The following is a 22,506-nucleotide window of genomic DNA, read 5'->3' as shown; positions in this document are numbered from 1 at the left end:
CCACTGGGGCCGGTCCACCGCTTCCATTGGGTGCGGGGGTTACCGGGCTCCGCCCTTGACGAGGAGCTGACAGGGAGCCCCTATTTGGTAACCCCGTCGAGCACATGTTTGATGGCGGCTCGTTGGGAAGGCCTGGTGCCCTCCCAACACCCCCTACCAACCGAGCCGGAGTGAGGACGCGCACTTCCTGCGCTCGTTGTTGTTGTTGTTGTTGTTGTTGTTGAACTGTGAGGAAGAGCTGCGGGGAGGTATTGGGAGGTCCTAAACTTCCTAACGGTGCCATACAATCACATTCTGGTGCAACGAAGGGTCAGAATTAATGGAAACGAGTCCTTAACTGACATAGACTAAGAATAACTAGCAAGATGTCCTATAGTTGTCTTACATGAGATGCGGTGAACCTGGGCACGACATTTAATGGGGGAAATAGGGGGAGGTCGGGTCTACAGAGTGTTGTTTACAGAAAATGGGACTAGGGAATGGGGGATTGGGGATAGTTGGGAAGTATTGAGGAAATAGGGGAATATTTACAAGCGGATATGGATGGATGCAAATCCCATATCCGCAACACTGCACCCTTCTCTACCTCGGGGCGTCCCGACCCGATAAATTTTTACCTACTTTAGTGTGGCACTCAGATGTAGTTCCCTCTACTATTAACTCAACCCTGAGTGCGACAGTTTTACAGATGTTCACAAATGAGTAAATATGTCCCCCTGCGACGTTGCACCCTTCTCCTAACAGAAACACACCCACAGGATAACCGAATCGCGGAAAGCATCCTCAAACTAAACATACAGCCGGTAGGGAGCATTATTTATACAACACTGATATTTACACTACGATCCAGGACCTGTTCTTTGAGGAACACATGCAGATGTTATGCATAGGGAGAGCACGCATGCCAGCATCGATACACCAACCCACGAGTGCCCTGTGGCCCTACGGCCTTTAATAATGTGCAGAGCACCCCGTCCAAGCACCAAAAGCACCACCCCATTACGCACAGTCAGCACCATCCGGTGCACCAATAAAGTGTTCATAAAAATGCACAATTAAGTGTCCATGGTCACCGGTGGTGTCGCAGCCGGCCGATGTTCTGCCGCTGGTCTTGCCTTCATGGAGTGCACTTGGCCTTCTGGCTTCTTTAGAAATAAAGAAAGGCGCCAACCGCATCCATTTCTGAATTGTGGCTGTCAGGGGGGCCAACTAAAAGTGGTTCACCTGTATGGCATAGGTGCCACGTTGACCCAGAGGTCCATCCACGGGGGGTGCTTGACCGCAAAAGAACTGCGGTCCATTGTGGGCGGCCACAAAAATTGTGGTCCATATGGTGTATCGATCCAGGCAGCAAGCAGCGGAAGTACAGGCCCACAACTGCGGAGCCAGCACCTCTCTCTCCTCTCTCTCTGCCCCAAAGCCAGATCCTCGGAGGTGGGAGACAAAAGAAGACAAGTGAGTAAGGTGGTAAGGGCGCAAAAGTGCACGCAATACAAGGTAATGCACACTGGGGGCACATGGGAACCAGGTGAGACAGGTACGTTCCTACCGTACGCCCCCCCCCCCCCCACCAGGTAACCTACATTGCCCCTCCCTTACCCCTTACTGTATCCACAAAACACAACACTACCCATAAACATCTACTTTACACATCAACAACGTCCCTACTGTCTTTCCCGTTCCTCCCATAAACCAAATTCGTCTTCTCTCCCTCCTAACCAATCAAATTTGCCATTTCCAACTCTCATCAAAATCTGCCATCTCCAACTCAACATCAAAATCTGCCATCACAAATTCATCATCAGTCCCTCCTAAGGAGGGAGAGATGGAATCACCCCAATGTCTCATCCACGTCGTGATGCGTCTCACAAATCCAAACAGCAATTCTCCTTTCCTGCAACACAAAACAAAGAAAACACAGGTGTGGAGTCATCAGCATCACCTCAGGTAAGTGGCTGGGTATGGTGCGACAGGTTCATCAATCCTAACTATTTCCTAAATGACTTTAACAACTTTACATTACCCGGGGTCTTTCCCTGCCAATCCATTGGCCAACTTACACTATGGGTTCTAAAAACCAATTCCCATTGACCAAACTGTGGTGCTTCTCAATTTGGGGTCTCACTCCCCCGATTCATCTCCCGGTGCCCTTGCACAATTTCTGGGCTGGGGCGTGTAGCTCTCCCAGCAGGTCTACCCACCTGCACACCTCCACCACTGCAGTTGCCACCCGAGCTTACCTAGCTCCTCACCCTAACCTAACTAACTGGGGAAGGCCCCTCCTGGCTCTGTCACCCCATGGTGCCCTCTGGCACTGGGCTACCCGGGTCCGTCCTCCAGATCCTCGGGCCCCATCCACAACTACCGGCTCCCAGGGCCCACCTGCGGCCTCACCTGGCCGACATCCTCACAGTGGTGGAGTGCCCAAACCAACTACACACACTAACAGGCTACACGCCCAGCCATTTCCACAACACTAATGCACCCATCCAAATATCATTCTTCCACTCGCACCACAGATGCCAATATCCAACCACAATTTACCTATACCCTCTACCTAACACTTACACTACCCGCCCCGGGTATCCGTGATGGGGGTCCACTCTTCCCCCATCCACACCTTCGCACCACGCACACCACTCCGTACCACTTACTCCAACTCTCTCCACACCCCTCATTCTCTGCTCCATATATTTCACACATCTGTACTTGCACACCTGTGCTCTCATACTTGGTGCCGCCTGCACCCTTCTCTCCCCCAAGCGCATTCGCGCTGATCCACAACACTCACTACTCACCATGACACTCATCCGCAATGCTCTCTCATTCATCACTTGTACACTCACACACACCTCGGAGCATTGCCTCACCGATGCCTCATTTGAAGCTGCTCACCAGCACTTCCATTCACACTGCATCATCTGCTCTGTCTACTCCCTTCTAAACTCGCGCTCCTCCGTCTTCCCTTACACTCAGCGCTCCCACGTCATTATCAAACACTAAGCTACTACGTCCCCACTACAGGTACCAAGTCTCTTACTTAAATCTTGTCACCCATAGTCACCTCTAGTCCCTATCAATATAACCTAACCCACCCGGGCTAGTTTTCACTGCCATACACCCCATAATCTATTGCGCATTTGCCCCATCATGGGAAGGGTGGCAGGGATGCCACCCTTACCCACCGGGCCCATTGCTCATCAATCCCCCAGTCCTCTGGCACTAATAAGCCCCCCTTATTCAGAGGTACTGGGTCCCGACTCGGCATCTAAAGCCGAGGCAATCCACGGGGGCGCCTGCTCGCCACCTTCTAGTTTCCCGGGGTCTGGCGGGGGGGTGTCTGGGGTCGGCTAACCCGCTCCCCCCTGGGCGGAGTTGAGGACCTCAACCGCCGGGGATCATCCCGGCGCATGGCTCGACAGTGCCGTGCCAGGTGACCCAGACGGTTGCAAGTATAGCACCTCACCTGATAAGGTGCTTGTCTCCGGATTTCCAAATTTTCCCCCCTGAAGGTCCGAATTGGATTACCCGCTCGTGGTCCACCGCGGGCCACCTCCGGGGCCGCCTGCCATGGTCCAGGTCCCGCCAGGCGCTGGTCCACCAGCATCCGGACCATGCCTGCCAGGTCAGGACTCACGTCGGGGGCGGGCCCCCTAAGGGGTCCTCCCTCCATTCGGGGGTCCCACCTGGCGGACCGCCATTGCGTGACGCTCGCTCCCCCGGGCCAGGGGCCTCGCTGCTTCCCAACGGGCTGCAGCGTCAGCCGCCTGGCTCAGAGTCTGCGGGCGCCACATGGCGAGCTGTTGCCGGAGCTCAATATCCGGGAGGGCCTGGATAAAATGGTCCAGCGCCAGGCTTTCCCGGGAATCCGCTGCCATGTTAGCATGTGCGATCCCCACTGCGCGGCGAATGTCGTGGGCAAGTTCCCCGATGGCTTCCTGGGGCTTGCGTTTTCGCAGCGCGAGCTGAGCTTTAACAAGCTCGCTCTGCTGTTCAATGCCGAATCGATTAATTAGGGCGTCGCGGAGGGCTGGCAGGGTGAGAGCACCCGGTGGTAATGCCGTCAGCACCTCCGCCGCCGCGCAGCGCAATGCGGCCACCAGGTGTACTCCACCTTCGTCCTCACCCCAACCGTTGCCCTTACACACACAGTCAAACTGCGCCAGGTACGCGCGTAGATCACTCTTGCCGTCATACGGCGCGAGTGGGACCTTGTGGGACCACCTCGTATGCGAGTCGTTGCCCGCCTGCCGGACCCCGTGCGTCGCCCCTTGCGGGGTCAGCGCAGGGCCGAACCGGCCGGGCCCCCACAGTACATTACCCCCAAGGGGCTCCCGTGCCTCCCCTGTCCCTCTAAAAACTACCCCTGTTGGTGTCGATGCATGGGTCACGCTTCCGCAACCCGCTACCCATTCCATACCACCACAACCTTGCTCACTCACACCTCGCACCTCTCCCATCACCGGACCCTCTCGCTCGCACCCTCGTTCCATACACTCCGGACCAGCCATACACCTCACTCTTGGCCTCTCACGAACATCCGGGTCCATCTCGACCCCCAAGCTTATTAAATCACCTGGCGCATCATACGCACGACCATATTGGTCACCACTTACACCGGGTCCTCTTTCTCTTCGCTTCTCCTCCATCACCTGCGAATCCCTCATCCGGTTAATGAGCACATCATCACGATCCGAACACAGACTTTGGACCAATTCTTTTACTTCCTCTTTTATCTCTTTCTTATCCTCTCTCCGTCGCTTCTTAATTTCGCTCACCCCTTCTTCCACTTCTTCTAATTTCTGCTTCACCTCCTTCAGCTCCTCGTGCGCCCCCTTAAGTTCTTCCTCTAACTCCACCTTATTTTTTTCTATGTGCTCCCGCACCTCCCGCTCTTTAACCTCCATCACCTCTACCACCTTGTTCATTTTCCTCGTCAGGTCCTCATGTACCATCTGACACTCTTTTTTAATTACCCCTACGTCCTTTTTCATCTCCTTCTGTGTCGATTTTAAACCCTCTATTACCGCTGTGTTCTTCTTTACCTGGTCCCCCAACTCCTTTTGTCCCACTGTCAGCTGTTCTACTCCCAGCGTCAACTCCTCTATACCACCTTGCAATTTTACAGTCCCCTTTCTCACCTCCTTCTCCATGCGCTCCTCACAGTGCCTCACCTCCTCGCGCACTCCCCTGACCTCCTCACTCACACCTCTTCTGATCTCCCCTTTCATCACCTGCATCTCCTGCCCAGATGCCACCCTCATCTGCTCCATTTCCTCCCTGTGAGCATCCAATTTAGTTTCTACCCCCATTCTGACCCCCTCTATCTGCTGCCCCATTTGTTTAACTTCCCTTTCCGCTTGGTCCCTCATGTCCCTCAATTTGCCTTCCATACTGTTTTCTAACCCCTCTAACCCCTTTTTCATGCCTTCCATTTGATTCTCTTGAGCGGTCATTCTGTTTTCTACCCCCGTTAACCCCTCCTGTATTTCCCTTAATCTATTGTCTAATCCCTCAAATTTGTTGTCTAGTCCCTCAAATTTGTTTCCTAATCCCTCTATTCTACTCCCTAACCCTCCGATCTGGGCCCCCATGTCCTCCCTCAATTTCTCGCTATTAGACCCCATCCTTTGTTCTAACCATTGGCTATTGGCCCCCATGTCCTCCCTCAATTTCTCGCTATTGGACCCCATCCTTTGTTCTAACCGTTGGCTATTGGCCCCCATGTCCTCCCTTAATTGCTTGCCCATTCTTTGTTCCAATTGTTCGCTATTCTGGGCCATAAGGGCCTTCATTTGTATAAAAAAAGGTTCAAATCCACCAGCGGCGCTGCTACGGTCGCGGGCGCGGTCGCCGTAGCCATCTGCGAGGCGCCATTTTGCGCGCCCGTAACCTCGTGCGCGAGGACGCCATTTTGCGAACCTGCCGCCCTCACTGCTTCGCTCTCCTCATGTCCCTCAATTTGGTCCTGGATTGACCCTGCCTCACTCTCCTCTACCGGAACCAAGCCGTCTTGATCTCCCATAGCGCGACTTTCAAAATTCGGGTTTTTTTTGTAAAACAAAATCAAATTTCGGTGACTTGTAATTTTGAGCGCGTTAAGCGCGCTTCGGGTCCGTATCCCACTCCTGACACCAATTGTTGCGGACGCGGTTAAAGATGTTATTTACCGAGCGGTTGGTATTACCGCGACCGAACAGTTCCCCCGATTCTTCCCCAACTCACCCGATTCACCCAGACGTTGGCCAAATCGCGCTATGCTAAATCAATGATAGAAAGGACACGACGACTGGGAAAGAGGAAACGACGGAAGGGGTACAGTTCTCAAGACCTCCGGAGGAGGGTATAATTACAGTGGTGGAGAAAAGGGGTAGATTACAAGGCAGTGAGGTAAAGACACAGAAGAGATGGGCACTTAATTACCGTCTTATCTTATCGCAGACAGACCACAGACAAACGGAACAAGGCAGACTTACACAGGGATTGATGGCAGGAAGGGACAGGTAGGTCGATAGCACAAGGTGCACCTTGGCTCGGGGACAGGATAAAGCACGGTCCAGAAGATGCGGGGAGGTGTCACAGCGCTCGGAGGGGACGTCTTTCTTTCTTCAAGCTCAGCACGCATTTGACGTCACCTCCCCCTCACTGCGCATGCTCAGCGGGGAGTGACACGCCCTCGGCTGGTTGGTTCCGCCCCACTGGGGCCGGTCCGCCGCTTCCATTGGGTGCGGGGGTTACCGGGCTCCGCCCTTGACGAGGAGCTGACAGGGAGCCCCTATTTGGTAACCCCGTCGAGCACATGTTTGATGGCGGCTCGTTGGGAAGGCCTGGTGCCCTCCCAACACCCCCTACCAACCGAGCCGGAGTGAGGACGCGCACTTCCTGCGCTCGTTGTTGTTGTTGTTGTTGTTGTTGTTGAACTGTGAGGAAGAGCTGCGGGAAGGTATTGGGAGGTCCTAAACTTCCTAACGGTGCCATACAATCACATTCTGGTGCAACGAAGGGTCAGAATTAATGGAAACGAGTCCTTAACTGACATAGACTAAGAATAACTAGCAAGATGTCCTATAGTTGTCTTACATGAGATGCGGTGAACCTGGGCACGACATTTAATGGGGGAAATAGGGGGAGGTCGGGTCTACAGAGTGTTGTTTACAGAAAATGGGACTAGGGAATGGGGGATTGGGGATAGTTGGGAAGTATTGAGGAAATAGGGGAATATTTACAAGCGGATATGGATGGATGCAAATCCCATATCCGCAACAATATATATATATATGTGTGTGTGTATATATGCAAAATGCATGTACAATGTACATATATATTATAAATTATAATATAATTAATATATGGGTTTATTTCTAGCAGAATGGACTAAGATGCATGGTACTGTTATTGGATTCCAGCTTCCAAAATACCGTTACGACTGTTATCCAGCTGCCATAGGTGAGGACAGGCCAGAAGGTGGGACTAATTTCAGTTGCAATGTTTGGCATTCCCATCTGAGCACACATCTTATGATTTCTGAACACCATTAGCTGTGGTGATTTGCTCAATATCTGTTTAAATGTTGTTGTTTTTTCTTGACTTGCATTTTCCATCAGCCTGGTTTGAAAATTCGATAGGAATATCCCTTTTGTTGCTTATCTTCACATCAAAACAGATGTGTTTAAGGGTTTAACCATTGATGAACTTGGAAAAACAGTATCCCTGATGGATGGTATCACATGTATTAACCTCTGAAAATAACTTCAATTCAGATTCATGCTGACATGGTATTTCAGATCTAATGTACTCGCCATTGAGCTGTCCAGTCCGGGCCAAATTACAAATGCCTTTGGCACAGCTGAACTCGACCAAATAAAGTGAATCCATAGTCTGGGGCTTTAAACACATCATTGTACCGTATTGAACATTTATTATACAACACTCAGCTGGTAGTAATTTGTTCTCTTGGTGAGGGCATTATTATGCAAACGTTAAGTCACTTTTATATTGTCAGTATTTATTAATCTCTGTCTCTCTCATGTTGTTATTAATTTGTTTACAATGTTGACCTGATTTATTTACATGAATTTTTTTCTTGTTTTGCAAAAGGATGTACAGTCAAAGGCAACAGTGGATTCGGAAATCCTGGAAAAGTCCTATCATGAAAACAGTAATGGGGTCGTGAAGTTTGAAGCTGGATCTCAGAAGTACATTTTGTCATTCGCAGGTAAGGTCATCGATGTAGTTACTGGCAGTTTATTTTCCACATTGGTTGTAATCTTCAGAGTTGTGTTCAAAGCTAAGATTTCGCCCCTTCCAGGGTCGAATATATCCTTTCATATGTGTTTTTCTTCAAAGCCAATTTTTTCCCCTTGCTTCACAAGCATTGCTACTCAAAAATGCATTCATTTTTTGCAGTGTTAATTTTTGATGAGTAGTTTCCCGATAATGGAAATTTTTGTACAACTTTACAAGCATAATAAATTACTTTATACCTCAATCTAATAGTTTATTTCACAGTGGTGTCCCAATACATTGGACAACTTCACAATAGCCAATTGAATTGAAATGAAAGTTGTCTGTATCATATTGAGAGATTTCCATTTGGACTTGACAAAATATTCATGAGGTTTTTGCAGTTTTTTGGGCTATAAAATCTAGGCTTTAGGAAGGGCAGGAGACAAAAGGCAATGTACTAAAATGTGACAACAATGGGTGATGGAACAAACGAAGGAATAAACAAACAACTTACCCCGCACTTCAAAGAATACATGATATTCTTTGAATACTTACCCCGCACAGTCAACTTGGTGCGAGCCAGCTCTTCTGTTTTTGAAGGCATTTTTTTTGATCCAATATGGCTGCCAGACCGCGTTAGCGATGACATCATACATTTATTATCTATATATATAAAACACAGTTTGTGTGTGTGTGTGTGTGTGTGTGTGTGTGTGTGTGTGTGTGTGTGTGTGTGTGTGTGTGTGTGTGTGTGTGTGTGTAATGTTACCGATAGATTCTGAAACGGAGAGGCTCACGTACTTGATATTTGGCATAGACATGGCCATTGAGCCTGGGACGAACATGGCTGAGACCATATTTGACGAGATCCATATTTTTTATTCATATTTATCTCAGCGCATTTCAGCGAAGTACCCGCTAATCTCAGCCAGTGCGAGCAGCTCGCTGATTCGCTCAGAGCGATCACGTGATGTTCCATCCCGTCACACGTCACACGTTTGCACGTGATTCAGGGCGAAAAGCCATTGCGTTTTTTCACCTTTATGCGACCGTGTTTTGTGTCGATTTTGTGCGATATGAATTAAATTTTAATTCATATTTCGTGTTTACGAATTCGAATACGAAGGATTTCCCCTTTCCCCTTTCGATTTCGAATACGAGCTCGAGTCGAGAGGGCGAATGTACGGGTTGGGAATGTACGGGTCTCCCCTCCCCCACCCTTTCCCCCATGCTCCTCCCTTTCCCCCCTACCCCTTCCTTTCTGTCCTACCCCTTCCCCTCCCCCTCCCCCACCCCCCTCCCCCCTCCCCACCTCCCCCTCCCCTCCCCCTCTCCCTCCACCTCCACCTTCCCCTCCTCCCTCCCCCCACCCTCCCACTCCCCTCCCCCTCCCATCCCTCCCCCCTCCTCCCCTCCCCCTCCCCTCCCCTCCCCTCCCCTCCCCCTCCCCTCCCCCCTCCCCTCCCCCCTCCCCTCCCCCCTCCCCCCTCCCCTCCCCCTCCCCCCCTCTCCTCCGCTCCCCCCGTTCCCCTCCCCTCCCATTCCCCCTCCCCTGTCCCCTCCCCCCGCCCCTCCCCCTCCCCCTACCCTCCCTCTCCCTTCTCCCTCCACCCTACCCTCTCCCCTTCCCCCCTCCCCTTTCCCCTCCTCTCCCCCTCCCCTCCCCTCCCCCTCCCTTTCCCCCATGCCCCTCCCTTTCCCCCCTACCCCTTCCTTTCTGCCCTACCCCTTCCCCATCCCCCTCCCTTTCCCTCATGCTCCTCCCTTTCCCCCCTACCCCTTCCTTTCTGTCCTACCCCTTCCCCACCCCTCTCCCCCTCCCCCCTCCCCCTCCCCTCGCCCTCCACCTCCCCCACCCCCTCCACCTCCCCCACCCCCCTCGCCCTCCCCCTCCACCTCCCCCTCCCCCCACCCTCCCACTCCTCCCTCCCCCCACCCTCCCACTCCTCGCTCCCCCCACCCTCCCACTCCTCTCCCCCTCCCATCCCTCCCCCTCCCCTCTCCTCCCCCTCCCCCCTCCTCCCCTCCCCCTCCCTCTCCCCCCATTCCCCTTCCCTCCCCTCCCCCCTCCCCTCCCCCCTCCCCTCCCCTCCCCCTCCCCCCTCCCTCTCCCCTCCCCCCCTCTCCTCCCCTCCCCCCTGTTCCCCTCCCCTTCCCCCTTCAATGCCGGGTACTTCTGCTAGTCTCTAATATAATTGTTGCGTATATCACGCTCAAGAAATTTCAAACTGGTCAGACTAAGCGTTGTCCCTGTCGAATTATAATGTCTTAAATAAGGCACCAATGACGTCATCTTTAATAACACCTATTCCACATGCGGAGTTCTTTACAAAGAGCCACATTTCAATATTTTCTATGCAGCGGTTTTGGAGATATAGAGGTGCAACGTTTTCAGTTTTTCCAAGATGGCGCCTGTACCACATGACCTGTGACATCATAATTATCTTACGAGAATTCACCAAATATCCGTCCGTCCATTCGAAGTTACCGTAAAAACGGCTCAACCGATTGCAACGATATTTTGGGTGGGTATTCCTGGGACCCCTGGGAGTAAAATAGACAATATTGTTTTTCCAGGTTTTCCAATTTTCCAGTTTTTCCAAACACGATGGAATAATATTTACCAACATGTACAGTGATGTGGCTTTTGTTGAAATTCTACAAATACTGTTTATTCTACGTACCAGGAGAGAGTAGATCGACTCCTGACGAACTCTTCCTATATAAACGTGCGGCTCCTAAGTAGCATGGCAGCGTGTGCAAAGCGACTGAGAAACAGGTGTAGTGGCCGCTTCCGTGTTACAGATTCGGCGTGCACTCTTCACACATAAACGTGCGACTGAGAAAGATGTGCAGCAGCCGCTTCCCTTTTGCAGAATTCAATCTTTTTTCAAAATGGGCGCCATGTACTGTTTAGATTTTGATGATTTGCATGTGATATGATTCATCGGATGTTTATATGAATCATTTAAAATAAAAAAGCCTTCAATTTCTGATATCTTGCCTTTTCATTTTGGCTTCCCAATTGAAACCCCGCCCATAGGGCGGGTACCGTTGCTAGTCATTAAAATTGTACAGGAAGAAGCGCTCCTATGGTGAAAATTTTGTGTCCATCAGACCAACAGTTGCAGAGAACTTTTTTTTTCATACTGATCAGATCAAGCGTTGTACTTGTCGAATTATGACGTCATAATGAAGGGACCGAGGACATCATCATTAACATATCTTATTCCCCATAGGGTTGGGCATAAAACCCCAGGGCCGAAAGGAACCTCTCATATGCCCCTACCCTTTGATGTGCTTTGTCCTGCTCTGGCTCTAGTGCTCTCTGGCCCACACTCTGACACGTTGTCTTCCTGCTCCTCTTGCCTTGGTCAAGACGGGACAAACTGTCTGCCCCAGCTACGTGCTTTCTACCATGTGTCTTCCCCTCTGTACTGCCCGGATCTCGTTTGAGTGTATGTGTGTCACCTGGTTGAGGGTTTGGAAGGATGGTGGGTGAGGCATTGTAGATAGGATGTTTTATTTTTATTTTGTGGAATTGCGTTCATCAGATGAGATCATGAACCATGCTCTATACGTCGGTGCTGCCAAAGCAGTTTCTTGGCATGGGTTATCCTGGGTAGTTTGCCATTGCCTTCCCAGCAGTAGTTAGGCCAGGAATTTGGCCAGGTTGCCTGTGATAGTTTGCCTCCTCTTCAGGAAGGACACCGTGGGATCTTTAACAACCACCAACAATTGCCGGCAGATGGGGCGTTCAGTTTAACATCCATCCAAGGAACGGCACATACATTGATGAATCACCCTGCCTGTGAAACATGGGGGATTACAGTTTATAGTTGGGCCGAGATTCAAACCCAGGCTATGGACAGCTTATGGGCGAGTGTGCGTACCTCTGGCCCATCTTGCCAGGCCTTGTGTTTCTACTGTCTTGTAAATTAATCTATTCATCTCTTAAGGTTTGCCTCATGTTTTCACTAATTTGTCATGCAAACCATCAAGTTAATTTGGGATCCCTGGGGTTTAAATTAATTCTAATGCTATTTTATAACTGGCCTGGGAATAGCCCAACTGGATCACAGACCGGTGACAACTGCTCGGTACCAGCTTCTGAGAAACAGTGATAGTTCGGCCATCTTTGAAGTCTCGGCTTCAGTGGATGATGTTGACTGCTCAGGTATGGTTGCGTCCTGTAGAGATGTTGCCATCCACATGGCAATATGTACAAACAAAAACCTTTTTTTTGGAATCATGGTCCTCAATGTCTCATTTGCACTTGAACCTGTTTCTATGCTGGAAGAACCCAGGTCTGTCTGTCACCTTCTGTCACCTTCTCTGTCAGGTCTGTCACCTTCTGTCTGTCACCTTCTCTGCCAAAACTCGCCTTACTCGCCGCCTTAGTGTCCCAAGTATCTCACCTTCTCCTATCATTTACTCCAGGCAGAGAGCTTGTTGTCGACAGTAATGTGAAAATGTTTCCCTGTAATACTGAGGAAATGGTGGAAGCAGCACAGGATGCAGTTATCCTAATTCGGTGTGACAATTATCTAAACATCACCTGGGTAAGAAAGACAGGTGGTAACGTTTTGTTTTCATAAAGGTGAATTGTAAGGATATTTTTTATTAAATTATTGGAAGGAAATTGATTATCTTTTTGGCTGAGTGCATTTCGGTGATTGGATGCACCTCCTAAAATACCTGGACTTTGTGGGAGGGCGTACATCTCTCTTAAGAAACATTCATTTCCACTTCTGAGCATAAATCTATGATTTAGTAGCAATGAACCAACAATATGGCGAGAAATGTGGGATGGTACGTTTTATTTTTCAAGTCGGTGGTAGTTGTTTGATTAACTTCCTTTCTATGATTAATGCATGGCCTGCTAACCTTTGTTTGTACATGCTTTTATTTTATTTTTTAATCTTCTCTGAGCCCTTGTTTTATTATCGGTGCTCTCACCTCGTGGGTTTGCATTGAAGTTGATGACCCGATTGCTTTCAGAAATGGTGCAGCAAAAGGAGACGACCAAAAGGAAACGAGATGTGCGAAGACGTCCACAGTTTGTTTCTGCTCAGAAAATGGACGACATTCTCAAACGGTATGCTTTCTGGTTTAGACATGTTGAGTCCATGAAATTGATGATTTGATGAAGAATGTGATCATAAGCACTTTTCTTTCTTTGCATAATTTAGTAGGATCAGCGTAGATTTTGGCACCTTCTCATTTGGCACTTTTTTTTTTACAATTGGGATTAAGTTGAGAGATGCTTGCTATTGGCCATTTGTTCTTTTATTTTATTATACTCTGTATTTTGATTTTGTTAGTGCAGCATTAATTACATAGATGTCCTCGGACGACCTGACGGCTGAATGGTATTTTTCCACTCTTGTTTTTATTTTATTTTTTGGTCTCGTCTGGACATGATTGATAGTTGAAAAGCGGAAAATAACATAATTTAAAAATACAGTTTTGATTAGTTGTAGTCTATGATGCTGGCTAAAATTAAATATTTGGGAGTTTCCCACCATCAAGAGAGCTGTGTGTGAAGAAACTTCCTGTGTATTGTATGTTTGCTCATTTACCAACGTATGTAGTGGCAGGTCATGCAAACACTGTGGACATATCGAAGATACAGAAGATACAGAGTCAGCTCAATCAGAGCCCAGCATCACCAATGGAATTGAACATGAAAATTTAAGCTGCATTTGATCCCCAACAGGTATGTTTCATCCCGACTTTCCAATTTATTTACGTGTTATATTTTAGCAACATGGTCTTTCAAGGATTTGTTTACGAAATACACTTCTAATGTAAAACTATGACCATTCACAGATAATTTCCACAAAGCTACTTCTTGCAAAGTAATATTTATTTCAAACATGCTATGCTGAAATGCATCCATATTGTTCACCCCATGCCGTGTCCTACTCTTCGTCTCATTCTTCCCCACCTCTCTTATTTGTCCAAGTCTCCCTCTATTATGTCCCTCAAACCTGCTGTTGGTGTGTCACCCCACCCTCTTTATACTGTTCTTTCCGTACGATTACGTCCTGATCCGTTATGTGTTCCAGCTCCTCCATGGGCCTCGATGCTGTATACAAAGAAGTCCTTTAAATTATGAAAGGGCAACACTCTCAAGTTGTACTTTTTGGTTGTGGCACGGCTCATGTGGGAAACTTAGGTCAAGATGATCAGAATTGCATGAGAAAAACTTAGTAACAGGGTAATTAGCTTAGCTCTGCAAGGGAGGGATTCCAGAAAAGAATAATTCAGAATTGTGCAGACGAACAATGAGACGGTCAACCACATACCCTGCTTTTTAATGTGGGCCCAACATTACACAGTCAGCTTTTGTTATGTGCGGAGGTGAGTACCGTTCCATCGTTCGTCCTCATGCACCTGGCCTGTATTATAGTCCTTCATGCAGTCAATCCCCGCTTTGCGGGGAAAAATGGCCTCTAAACGGTGGTTATGCAGCCTGTCCTGATACATCGACATAGATGCATTATTTGGGACAAAACTGAGTGTCCAAAAGTCACTTTTATATCCATACACGGGCATATTAAGTGCACGTGCCAGGCTTTGGCACTAACATCACTCACATTATATCTGTGAATGAGAAAATTATAAAAGGTCGTTTCTCAATGGAGCATAGGCCAACATGTAGATTGAGCTATTTGTAGATGTGGTGATTGAAAGAAACCCGGCTGGAGTTGGCATTGAGAGTGTCAAATTTTTGATTCCATGGGGGTTCCTGGTACATGGGGCATAGTTTGTGCCAGTCTCCAGGCAGCTTCTGTTAACCGGCAATATAGTCAGGTTCACTATGTTAACAAATATAATTTCGTTCAAACTTTTGGGAGATTAGCAAACCTGTACATTTTTGGAATCACCAGATCATGGAGAATCCGAAAATCAATGTTGGCATTTGCACAGACACAGATTTTGGATTTCCAAAATGGCCGCCATAAAATACATATTTTGCGCGATCTCGGCTTCTAGTCAACCTAGAAGCTTAATTAAATATGCTAATCCTATGTTTTCTGGGTCAAAGAATCCAATAAAGGCCTCAAAATAGTGCTCAGGATTATAGAAAAGCAACAAACAAAGGTGATTGAAAACCATTGTCTTTATATTTGTGATATAACTGTATTACATAATACATGATATTGCAAGTCCTTTGAAGTTATAGGTATGGGTTTATAAAGCAAGAAAGCAGCCTTGTTCGTATCAGATTGAACTATAAGTCCTACACACAGGATCTACTAGGTCTATATCGTTCAGGAATATGCTTTTACAGATCTTCATCACTGTCCTGAGTGTCATTTTCGCAAAGGTTTCTACGCAAATGCCAACATTAATTTTTGGATTCCTCATGCTCTGAATATTCCAAAAATGTTTAGTTTTGCTAATCTCCAAAAATTTTGAACGAAAACACATAGTGAACCTGACTAATAACTGAAATTGATCAGAATGGGACATTTGAACAGGGTGAGGTTCATCTTATTGATGGGTTAGGAAGATAGTCCAGGGCTTTCAAAAGATTTGATACAAACAGTTGCCCAGTCGTAAGTTGTGCTTAATCAAGGGGTTCAGTCTAAGCTGTTCTCTGATGTGGTGTGATTAAGTAGTGATATCTCTGGATTTAAATCATATCTCCTAGAAAAGTCTGACAATGACTCCTCTTCAGGGTAAAGCTGAAAGCTTCATAATTTCCGGCATTCTCACCATGTTTGTCTGACATTTGGTTGTAATTTGGGAAGCTCCTGCTCCTAGCAATATGGATTGGTCGATAGCCGCATAAAGTTGATGATCCGGAATCTATATTGCTTTTGTTGAGGTTTTCCTTGTTTAGAATCTAAATTGTTGGAATGTGATTTGATTTGAGTCAAGTGGTTTGTGATACCTCCTAATCCTGACATTAAGTTCAGCTGATAATGGAGGAAAAGTAGATAATGGAAGGAGAACTTCCAAAGTAAAGCGGTTTAACGTGATTTTGGTTGCTCTTGTCAAAGTTACAGATTACTGAAAAAAATATTGCAGAAACCAACATCATGTTATCGCCTTTGCTTCCAATAACAGTTAGATCTGTAATGCTGATAAATTAAATGCTATTACATCTTGTTGAGCCTTCGTTGGAAACGTAATCTCTTCTCATTAAGTTTTTATGCCTCCGCCGACTTCATTGTTTTCGGGTTGTCCGTCCGTCCGTCCGTCCATATGGGCTAAACCTCGTTTTTCTCAGCAACCATATGTCCGATTGAAACGAAACTTTCAGGGTAAGAGTGACACCCATGCAGATTGTTTTATGATAATTGTGACGTCATATGTCACGTGGTATGGTAGCCATCTTTGATTAAAAGCAAATAATAAAAAAATTATTTCTCGGAAACCGCTGAATGGAAAAATTTGAAACTTGGCACATTGACATTGTCAAGTACTCCCAATGGGGAACAAAAGCATGATAATGATGACATCATAGGTGAAGTGGTATACCAGCCAAAATGTTTTTATTTCTACATTCAGTCGTCGATTCAGTATAGGTGTTCAGTATAGGAAGAGTTTTTGGGTTGGTTAGTCGTCGATTCAGTATACAGTCGATTCAGTCGATTCATTATATTTCAGTCGTCGATTCAAGTCGCTTCAAGTCGATTCAGTATACAAAAAATGTTTTAATCGAATTCCTTATCCTAAAAATCTGAAATTGCATGCACATGATCTATGACCCATTTATATTGAAATATTAAATTTTTGACATCATAGGTCACATGGTTTGGCAGCCATATTGGATTGAAGGGAAATATTACATAATTATATCTCTGAAACCGCTCACCCTATCAATGCAAAATTTTACAAATATCATCTAACAGCACTGTTGCATATAGTTTGAAAATTATTTTGTCGTAGGTCACGTGATTTGGCAGCCATCTTGGATATAAAACGAACCTTATCTGATCAACACAAAACTTCACAAACGTGATCCCCGACACATACATATGCAGAGTGCACATTTTTAAAGGTCATATGTCATGTGGTATGGCAGCCATATTATCTTGAAAGCCGATATTTTAAAAAATCCCTTCTCTGAAACTGCTTCACCAATCGATGTGAAACCTGTCATGTCTGGTAAAAATGTGATATTGAAAACAGCTGAAGGGATTTAAATCAAAGTTTTTTATTTTTAGGACAGTGAACGAGGGCATCTACCCATTGTGGGACTATGCGGAGGCATATTGGCGACACAGTCACATTGCTCTAGGTTTATATAGGGTCTCAGGATCATGGAGAAAATAGAACACAAATCACACACACACATGGAGACAAATACATGAGACCACACCAGACTAGATTTCAGACAAACACAGCCAATGAGGTTGGGGGAATGCCATCATTTCCCAGAGCACTCTGAGTAGCAGTGATTGATTCCAACAGTTTTATGATTTCACTTTTCCCTCTGCACTCAGTGGGGACAATTAAGGAGGAATTTGCTCTTCCCGATGGATGTAACTGATGGTGTTTATCCATACTCTATCCATTCAATTCTGAGCATCAAGCAATGGGATGGGCCCTGAGGGGATTTACCGGGGGGTTACCCCCCAAAATAGGTATTTGCTTTCTTCCCAGAAACTACACATACAATTCCGATGAAACTTGACCACAACGTTCTGTTCATCACCCATGAGGTACCAACGTGTGTTCTCGGCATTTAAAAATTTTGGGCTGAAGTGGGTGGACAGGGAGGGGGTTGCCACCCAAAGTAGGTTTTTTGTTTTTGTTTGTTTAAAGTCTCATGATTACGTTAGTATGTTTCTAGAATCTAGATGCTGCCCTGTCATCCAGCAACCATTGAAATTGCTTTAAAATACCGTGATACAGTTTAAAATAGCTTTAGTCGGTGTAGTATACTGCTTTATTCTACCAGGTGAGCGCCCAGGAGTATTGCCCCTATTTTTTGTATACATAGTCTTGGTTCATGGAAGAGGGAGTTGACTGAAGATAGAAGGCCACACACTGACAGTGAGGCAGTGGGACAACATGTGGACAAAATAAGGGGCTGCACATATAGGAGGAGAGAGAAGAGGGAAGGAAACATAGCAACCTATAAATAAAAGGGGAGAGGTAATGGGTTAATGAGAACACAAAAGATCATGGATAGGGATGGAGGATGATCTGAGGTGGTGGTGCACCTCAAACTTGAAGTTCTGTGAGGTAAGAGTGGAATTGAACGGACTGAGGAAGGAGATTCCACAAACAGTAGAAGAGAGAAAAAAGGCCTGGAGGTTAGCAGTAAGCCTCGATTTAGAGAGCTTCACAAGGAAGGGGTTTCTGGAAGAATGCGTGAAAGCTGGAGGGAATGGAGGGATGAAAGAGCAGACGGACCAAGAGATGAGGTGGGGCGTTAGAAAAAAAAGGTGCCCCACCTGTCTGCAATGAGAAAATATCAGACCCTGGTCTTCTGTTTCTATGTGCGAGATGGAAATATTCTGTATCCATCTATCTATCAATGTGTGTTCTGTTTCTATCTACCTATCAACATGTGTCTGTTTCCATCTACCTATCAACATGTGTCTGTTTCCATCTACCTATCAACATGTGTTCTGTTTCTATCTACCTATCAACATGTGTCTGTTTCTATCTACCTATCAACATGTGTCTGTTTCTATCTACCTATCAACATGTGTTCTGTTTCTATCTACCTATCAACATGTGTCTGTTTCTATCTACCTATCAACATGTGTCTGTTTCTATCTACCTATCAACATGTGTCTGTTTCTATCTACCTATCAACATGTGTTCTGTTTCCATCTACCTTTCAACATACAGTATTTTGGTTTACCAAAATGTTCCATTTTATCATTCCCAAATAATAATACCATTCATATCATTGACATCATATGACTATCATATCATTCACAATATACTGACACCTATTTTTGCTCCTCTTAGAGTAAAAGTTAGTATATATTTTGCAGCATGTCTGTATATTATATTAATATTTTGCTCCATGTATAATACATCATGTCCATGTTTTGCAGGAACAAAGAAAACCTCTCCTGTAAACCATGTGGAATATGATCAGGATTTTATGACTATATTATTAATCATTGCTGACCCCAGGAGTGGATCTCAGTGTCTGTTTACCTAATACAGGTTTTATGGATGACATGCAGTTGTGTAGTGCACAAAGTATAGGCTCAGGTGTGGACCAAACAATAATTTATATAGTTTAAGGGTGATGGTTATTTATTCTCATTCCAGTTGTAGATGGTTGTTGTTGTTACTGTTGTGTAGCCCCAGCCAGTTCTGATTGAATAGACCAGTGGCACGGAGATAGCTGATCATTCTTACAAGAGCGACGCAGAGATCCCTCCCATCCAAGATGTTGTGCTCTTGCCTTCATGAGGCCAGGGCCACGCAGTCTTCCATGACATGTTTTATTGTGTGTGAAGCGGCCTGGCAGTTGGCAAAAGTCGTGGGTAGTGTCCACAGCGAAGGCGTGAAAGGTGAACACAATCAGACCTGGGGGGTAATTTCTCTAGTTGTAGATTGTTAGCCCGTCCACCGCTCAGCAGGACGGTGTTTTGCAATCACGTGTGTGTGTGTGTGTGTGTGTGTGTGTGTGTGTGTGTGTGTGTGTGTGTATTTGTGTGTCTGTCTGTCTGTCCAGGCTATAACTATTTTACCATTTGAGCTTTTATCATAAAATCTTTAACAAACCTTTAAATATGAGAACATGGAGAAAATAATTAAAAATTGGGTCAAAATGTGAAAGGGCAAAGTCATAGTGACTATAAATAGTCCATATAAGCCCCACCGCAGCTCGTCAAGCATGAGGCGCCCTGTTTTTTAAATCTCCTCCGTGCTTCTTTATTCATTTAAAAATAGAGCTTCAGTGTGTCTGTCCAAGCCATAACCTAACCTTTTTACCAACTGAGGTCAAATATTCAACAAATCTTTACTATGAGAATATTGGAGAACACAGATACATACAAGTCAGGAGACGACGATGGTTCACGAGCGAGCGGTATTCAATGACAACGGTCAAAATTGACATTGAAAATATATAAATAGGAATGTATTATCTGTTACGAGACTAGTTAGCTACACAATACCGAAAATTCGGTTCGATTCCGACAACTTTGAAAATTTGACCTTTGTGTCCTTGAAATGTCAAAACGAAGGTTACTGACCTTGAAATGAGATAGAAAATAATGTATAATCAGTTATGGGGTTAGTTAGCTACACAATACCGAAAATTTGGTTCGATTCCGACAATTTTGAAAATTTAACCTTTGTGACCTTCAAAGGTCAAAGGTCGATTCTGAAATTTGTTGGAAAACTTGTATTTCATGATGTATGTGATAATATAAAAACATGTACGACATTTCACCCTGTCAGGAAGTGAACAATGTAATAAAACCATCAAAAATCGACTTTTCTAAATTTTGTGACCTTGTGACCTTGACCTTGGGGCGAAAATGAAAAATCAAGCTCCGTGGGGCTAGACACATGACATTGGCCTAACCAAATACCAAAACCCCTGTCAGATTCCACCAAACCCCTCGGAGAACATGTAGCTTGAAATCGATTACCCCCTAAAAAGACATCTTTTTCGGGCTTGGCTCCGCCCACAATTGGCGTAATACGCCCACTCGAGGCAAGACACAACTAGATCATGATATCAACCTCCCACCCAAGTTTCATCAAGATCGGATGATATCATCGGGTAGTTATGCTGTTTGATAACTCGTGAACCAAAAATGTACAATTTTTAAAAACTGTCGTTTTCATCAAGTTTAGTTTGAGTAGAAATCGGACGTGGACGGGCTTAGCATTTTGAGATGCTTTCTAGTTTTTGTTGTGGTTGACTAACTTAGAAAACTGTTCTGTCGTAAGGTACCTTGTGGACATTGGACAAGAGCCATAATGTCATAAGATGTCCTCCTGCAAGAATAAATCTCGTGTAGTGTAGCACAAAGGGAATTCCCTGATAAAGCTAGGTACTTGCTACTTCGTTGCGCAAGCATGGCTGATGAGTTTGAAGAGAAAGGGACAAATGTTTGCTTGCATCACCATAAGGTCTGACTATACAGATATAAACACGTTTAAAGATGCTGTTTTGATGCTTTTAATCTTCATCCTGATGCTGGGAGGACGTGTGCATGTCTTGCAGATGTAAGTTAGATGTAGTCTTTACAAATATAGTACCTGGCCAAAGGGAAAGACTCACCTGTCCATTGTTTGAGGAGAGTATGGTCCCGTTTGAAATATACCATTATAAAAGCCAAGACCTCTCAAGAAGCTATTTGCAAGACTTTCAGGTAGAAATAAACGCCAGCAGTGATGTTTCGAGGCAGGAGTGGAATTTCATGTAAACACCTTGTTCCGAGCATGCCAACCTGTGCCTTCGAAATGAATGACTTTGTACCAATTTTACATGTTCCTTTAATGTTTAGCATCATTCTAATGTACTGTCCTGACAATAAAAAATTCCCATTTATTTTATTACGATATTTCTATATTTCTACAACGATATTTGGACGATCGAGCGATAAAGTTATTGGAGCATGGAATGAAGGTATTGGAAAGGGTGTTGGAGAGGAGGATAAGGAAGAAAGTGAAGAACGATGAAAAGCAGTTTGGATTTATGCCAGGAAGAGGAACGACAGACGTGCTTTTTATTGTAAGGCAGTTGCAGGAGAAGTACATGGAGAAGAGGAAGAGATTGTTTCTTGGGTTTGTTGATCTGGAGAAAGCATTCGATAGGGTTCCACGCGAAGTAGTGACATGGGCATAGAGGAAGTTAGGAATGGAGGAATGGTTGATCAGAGTAGTGATGGCAATGTACGAGAGAGCGCGCACAGCTGTAAGGACGAAGGACGGGAACAGTGGTGAGTTTGAGGTGAAGGTGGGAGTGCATCAGGGGTCGGTACTAAGTCCACTACTATTTGTAGCTGTGACGGAGGTGCTGGCTCGGAATGTAAAGGAGGGTTTACCGTGGTAGTTGTTGTATGCAGATGACCTGGTGTTGAATGCGGAAAGTATGGATGGAATGAAGGAGAAGATGAACAAGTGGAAGGAATGTATGGAGACAAAAGGTCTGAAGGTGAATATTGGAAAAACGAAGGTGATGGCAAGTGGTAAAGCATGTGGTGAGGTGGAAAGAACTGGGAAGTGGCCCTGTGCTGTGTGCAGGAAGGGTGTCGGAGTGAACTCCATTCAATGTACAATGTGCGCAGAGTGGGTTCATAAAAAATGGAGTGGTCTGAGAGGATTATT

General features: G+C 46.0%; 1 protein-coding gene across 2 annotated transcripts in view; it reads left to right on the top strand.

Annotated features, from left to right (window-relative positions):
* LOC137425637 (protein mono-ADP-ribosyltransferase PARP12) overlaps positions 1-21,732 on the top strand; it is a 53,191-nt gene extending 31,459 nt beyond the window's left edge. For both annotated transcript variants that reach the window (XM_068114254.2, XM_068114272.2), the window contains exons 7-10: positions 8,098-8,215; positions 13,228-13,324; positions 13,821-13,945; positions 19,263-21,732. In XM_068114254.2, coding sequence (XP_067970355.1) covers positions 8,098-8,215; positions 13,228-13,324; positions 13,821-13,935 — 330 coding nt within the window. In that variant the 3' untranslated portion in view covers positions 13,936-13,945; positions 19,263-21,732. The remainder of the gene's footprint in view (positions 1-8,097; positions 8,216-13,227; positions 13,325-13,820; positions 13,946-19,262) is intronic.
* Positions 21,733-22,506: the final 774 nt, after the last annotated feature.

Source organism: Myxine glutinosa, chromosome 1, assembly GCF_964187855.1.
Source record: "Myxine glutinosa chromosome 1, kmMyxGlut1.1, whole genome shotgun sequence".
NCBI lineage: Eukaryota > Metazoa > Chordata > Myxini > Myxiniformes > Myxinidae > Myxine > Myxine glutinosa.
This window is presented reverse-complemented; position numbering and strand designations above follow the sequence as displayed.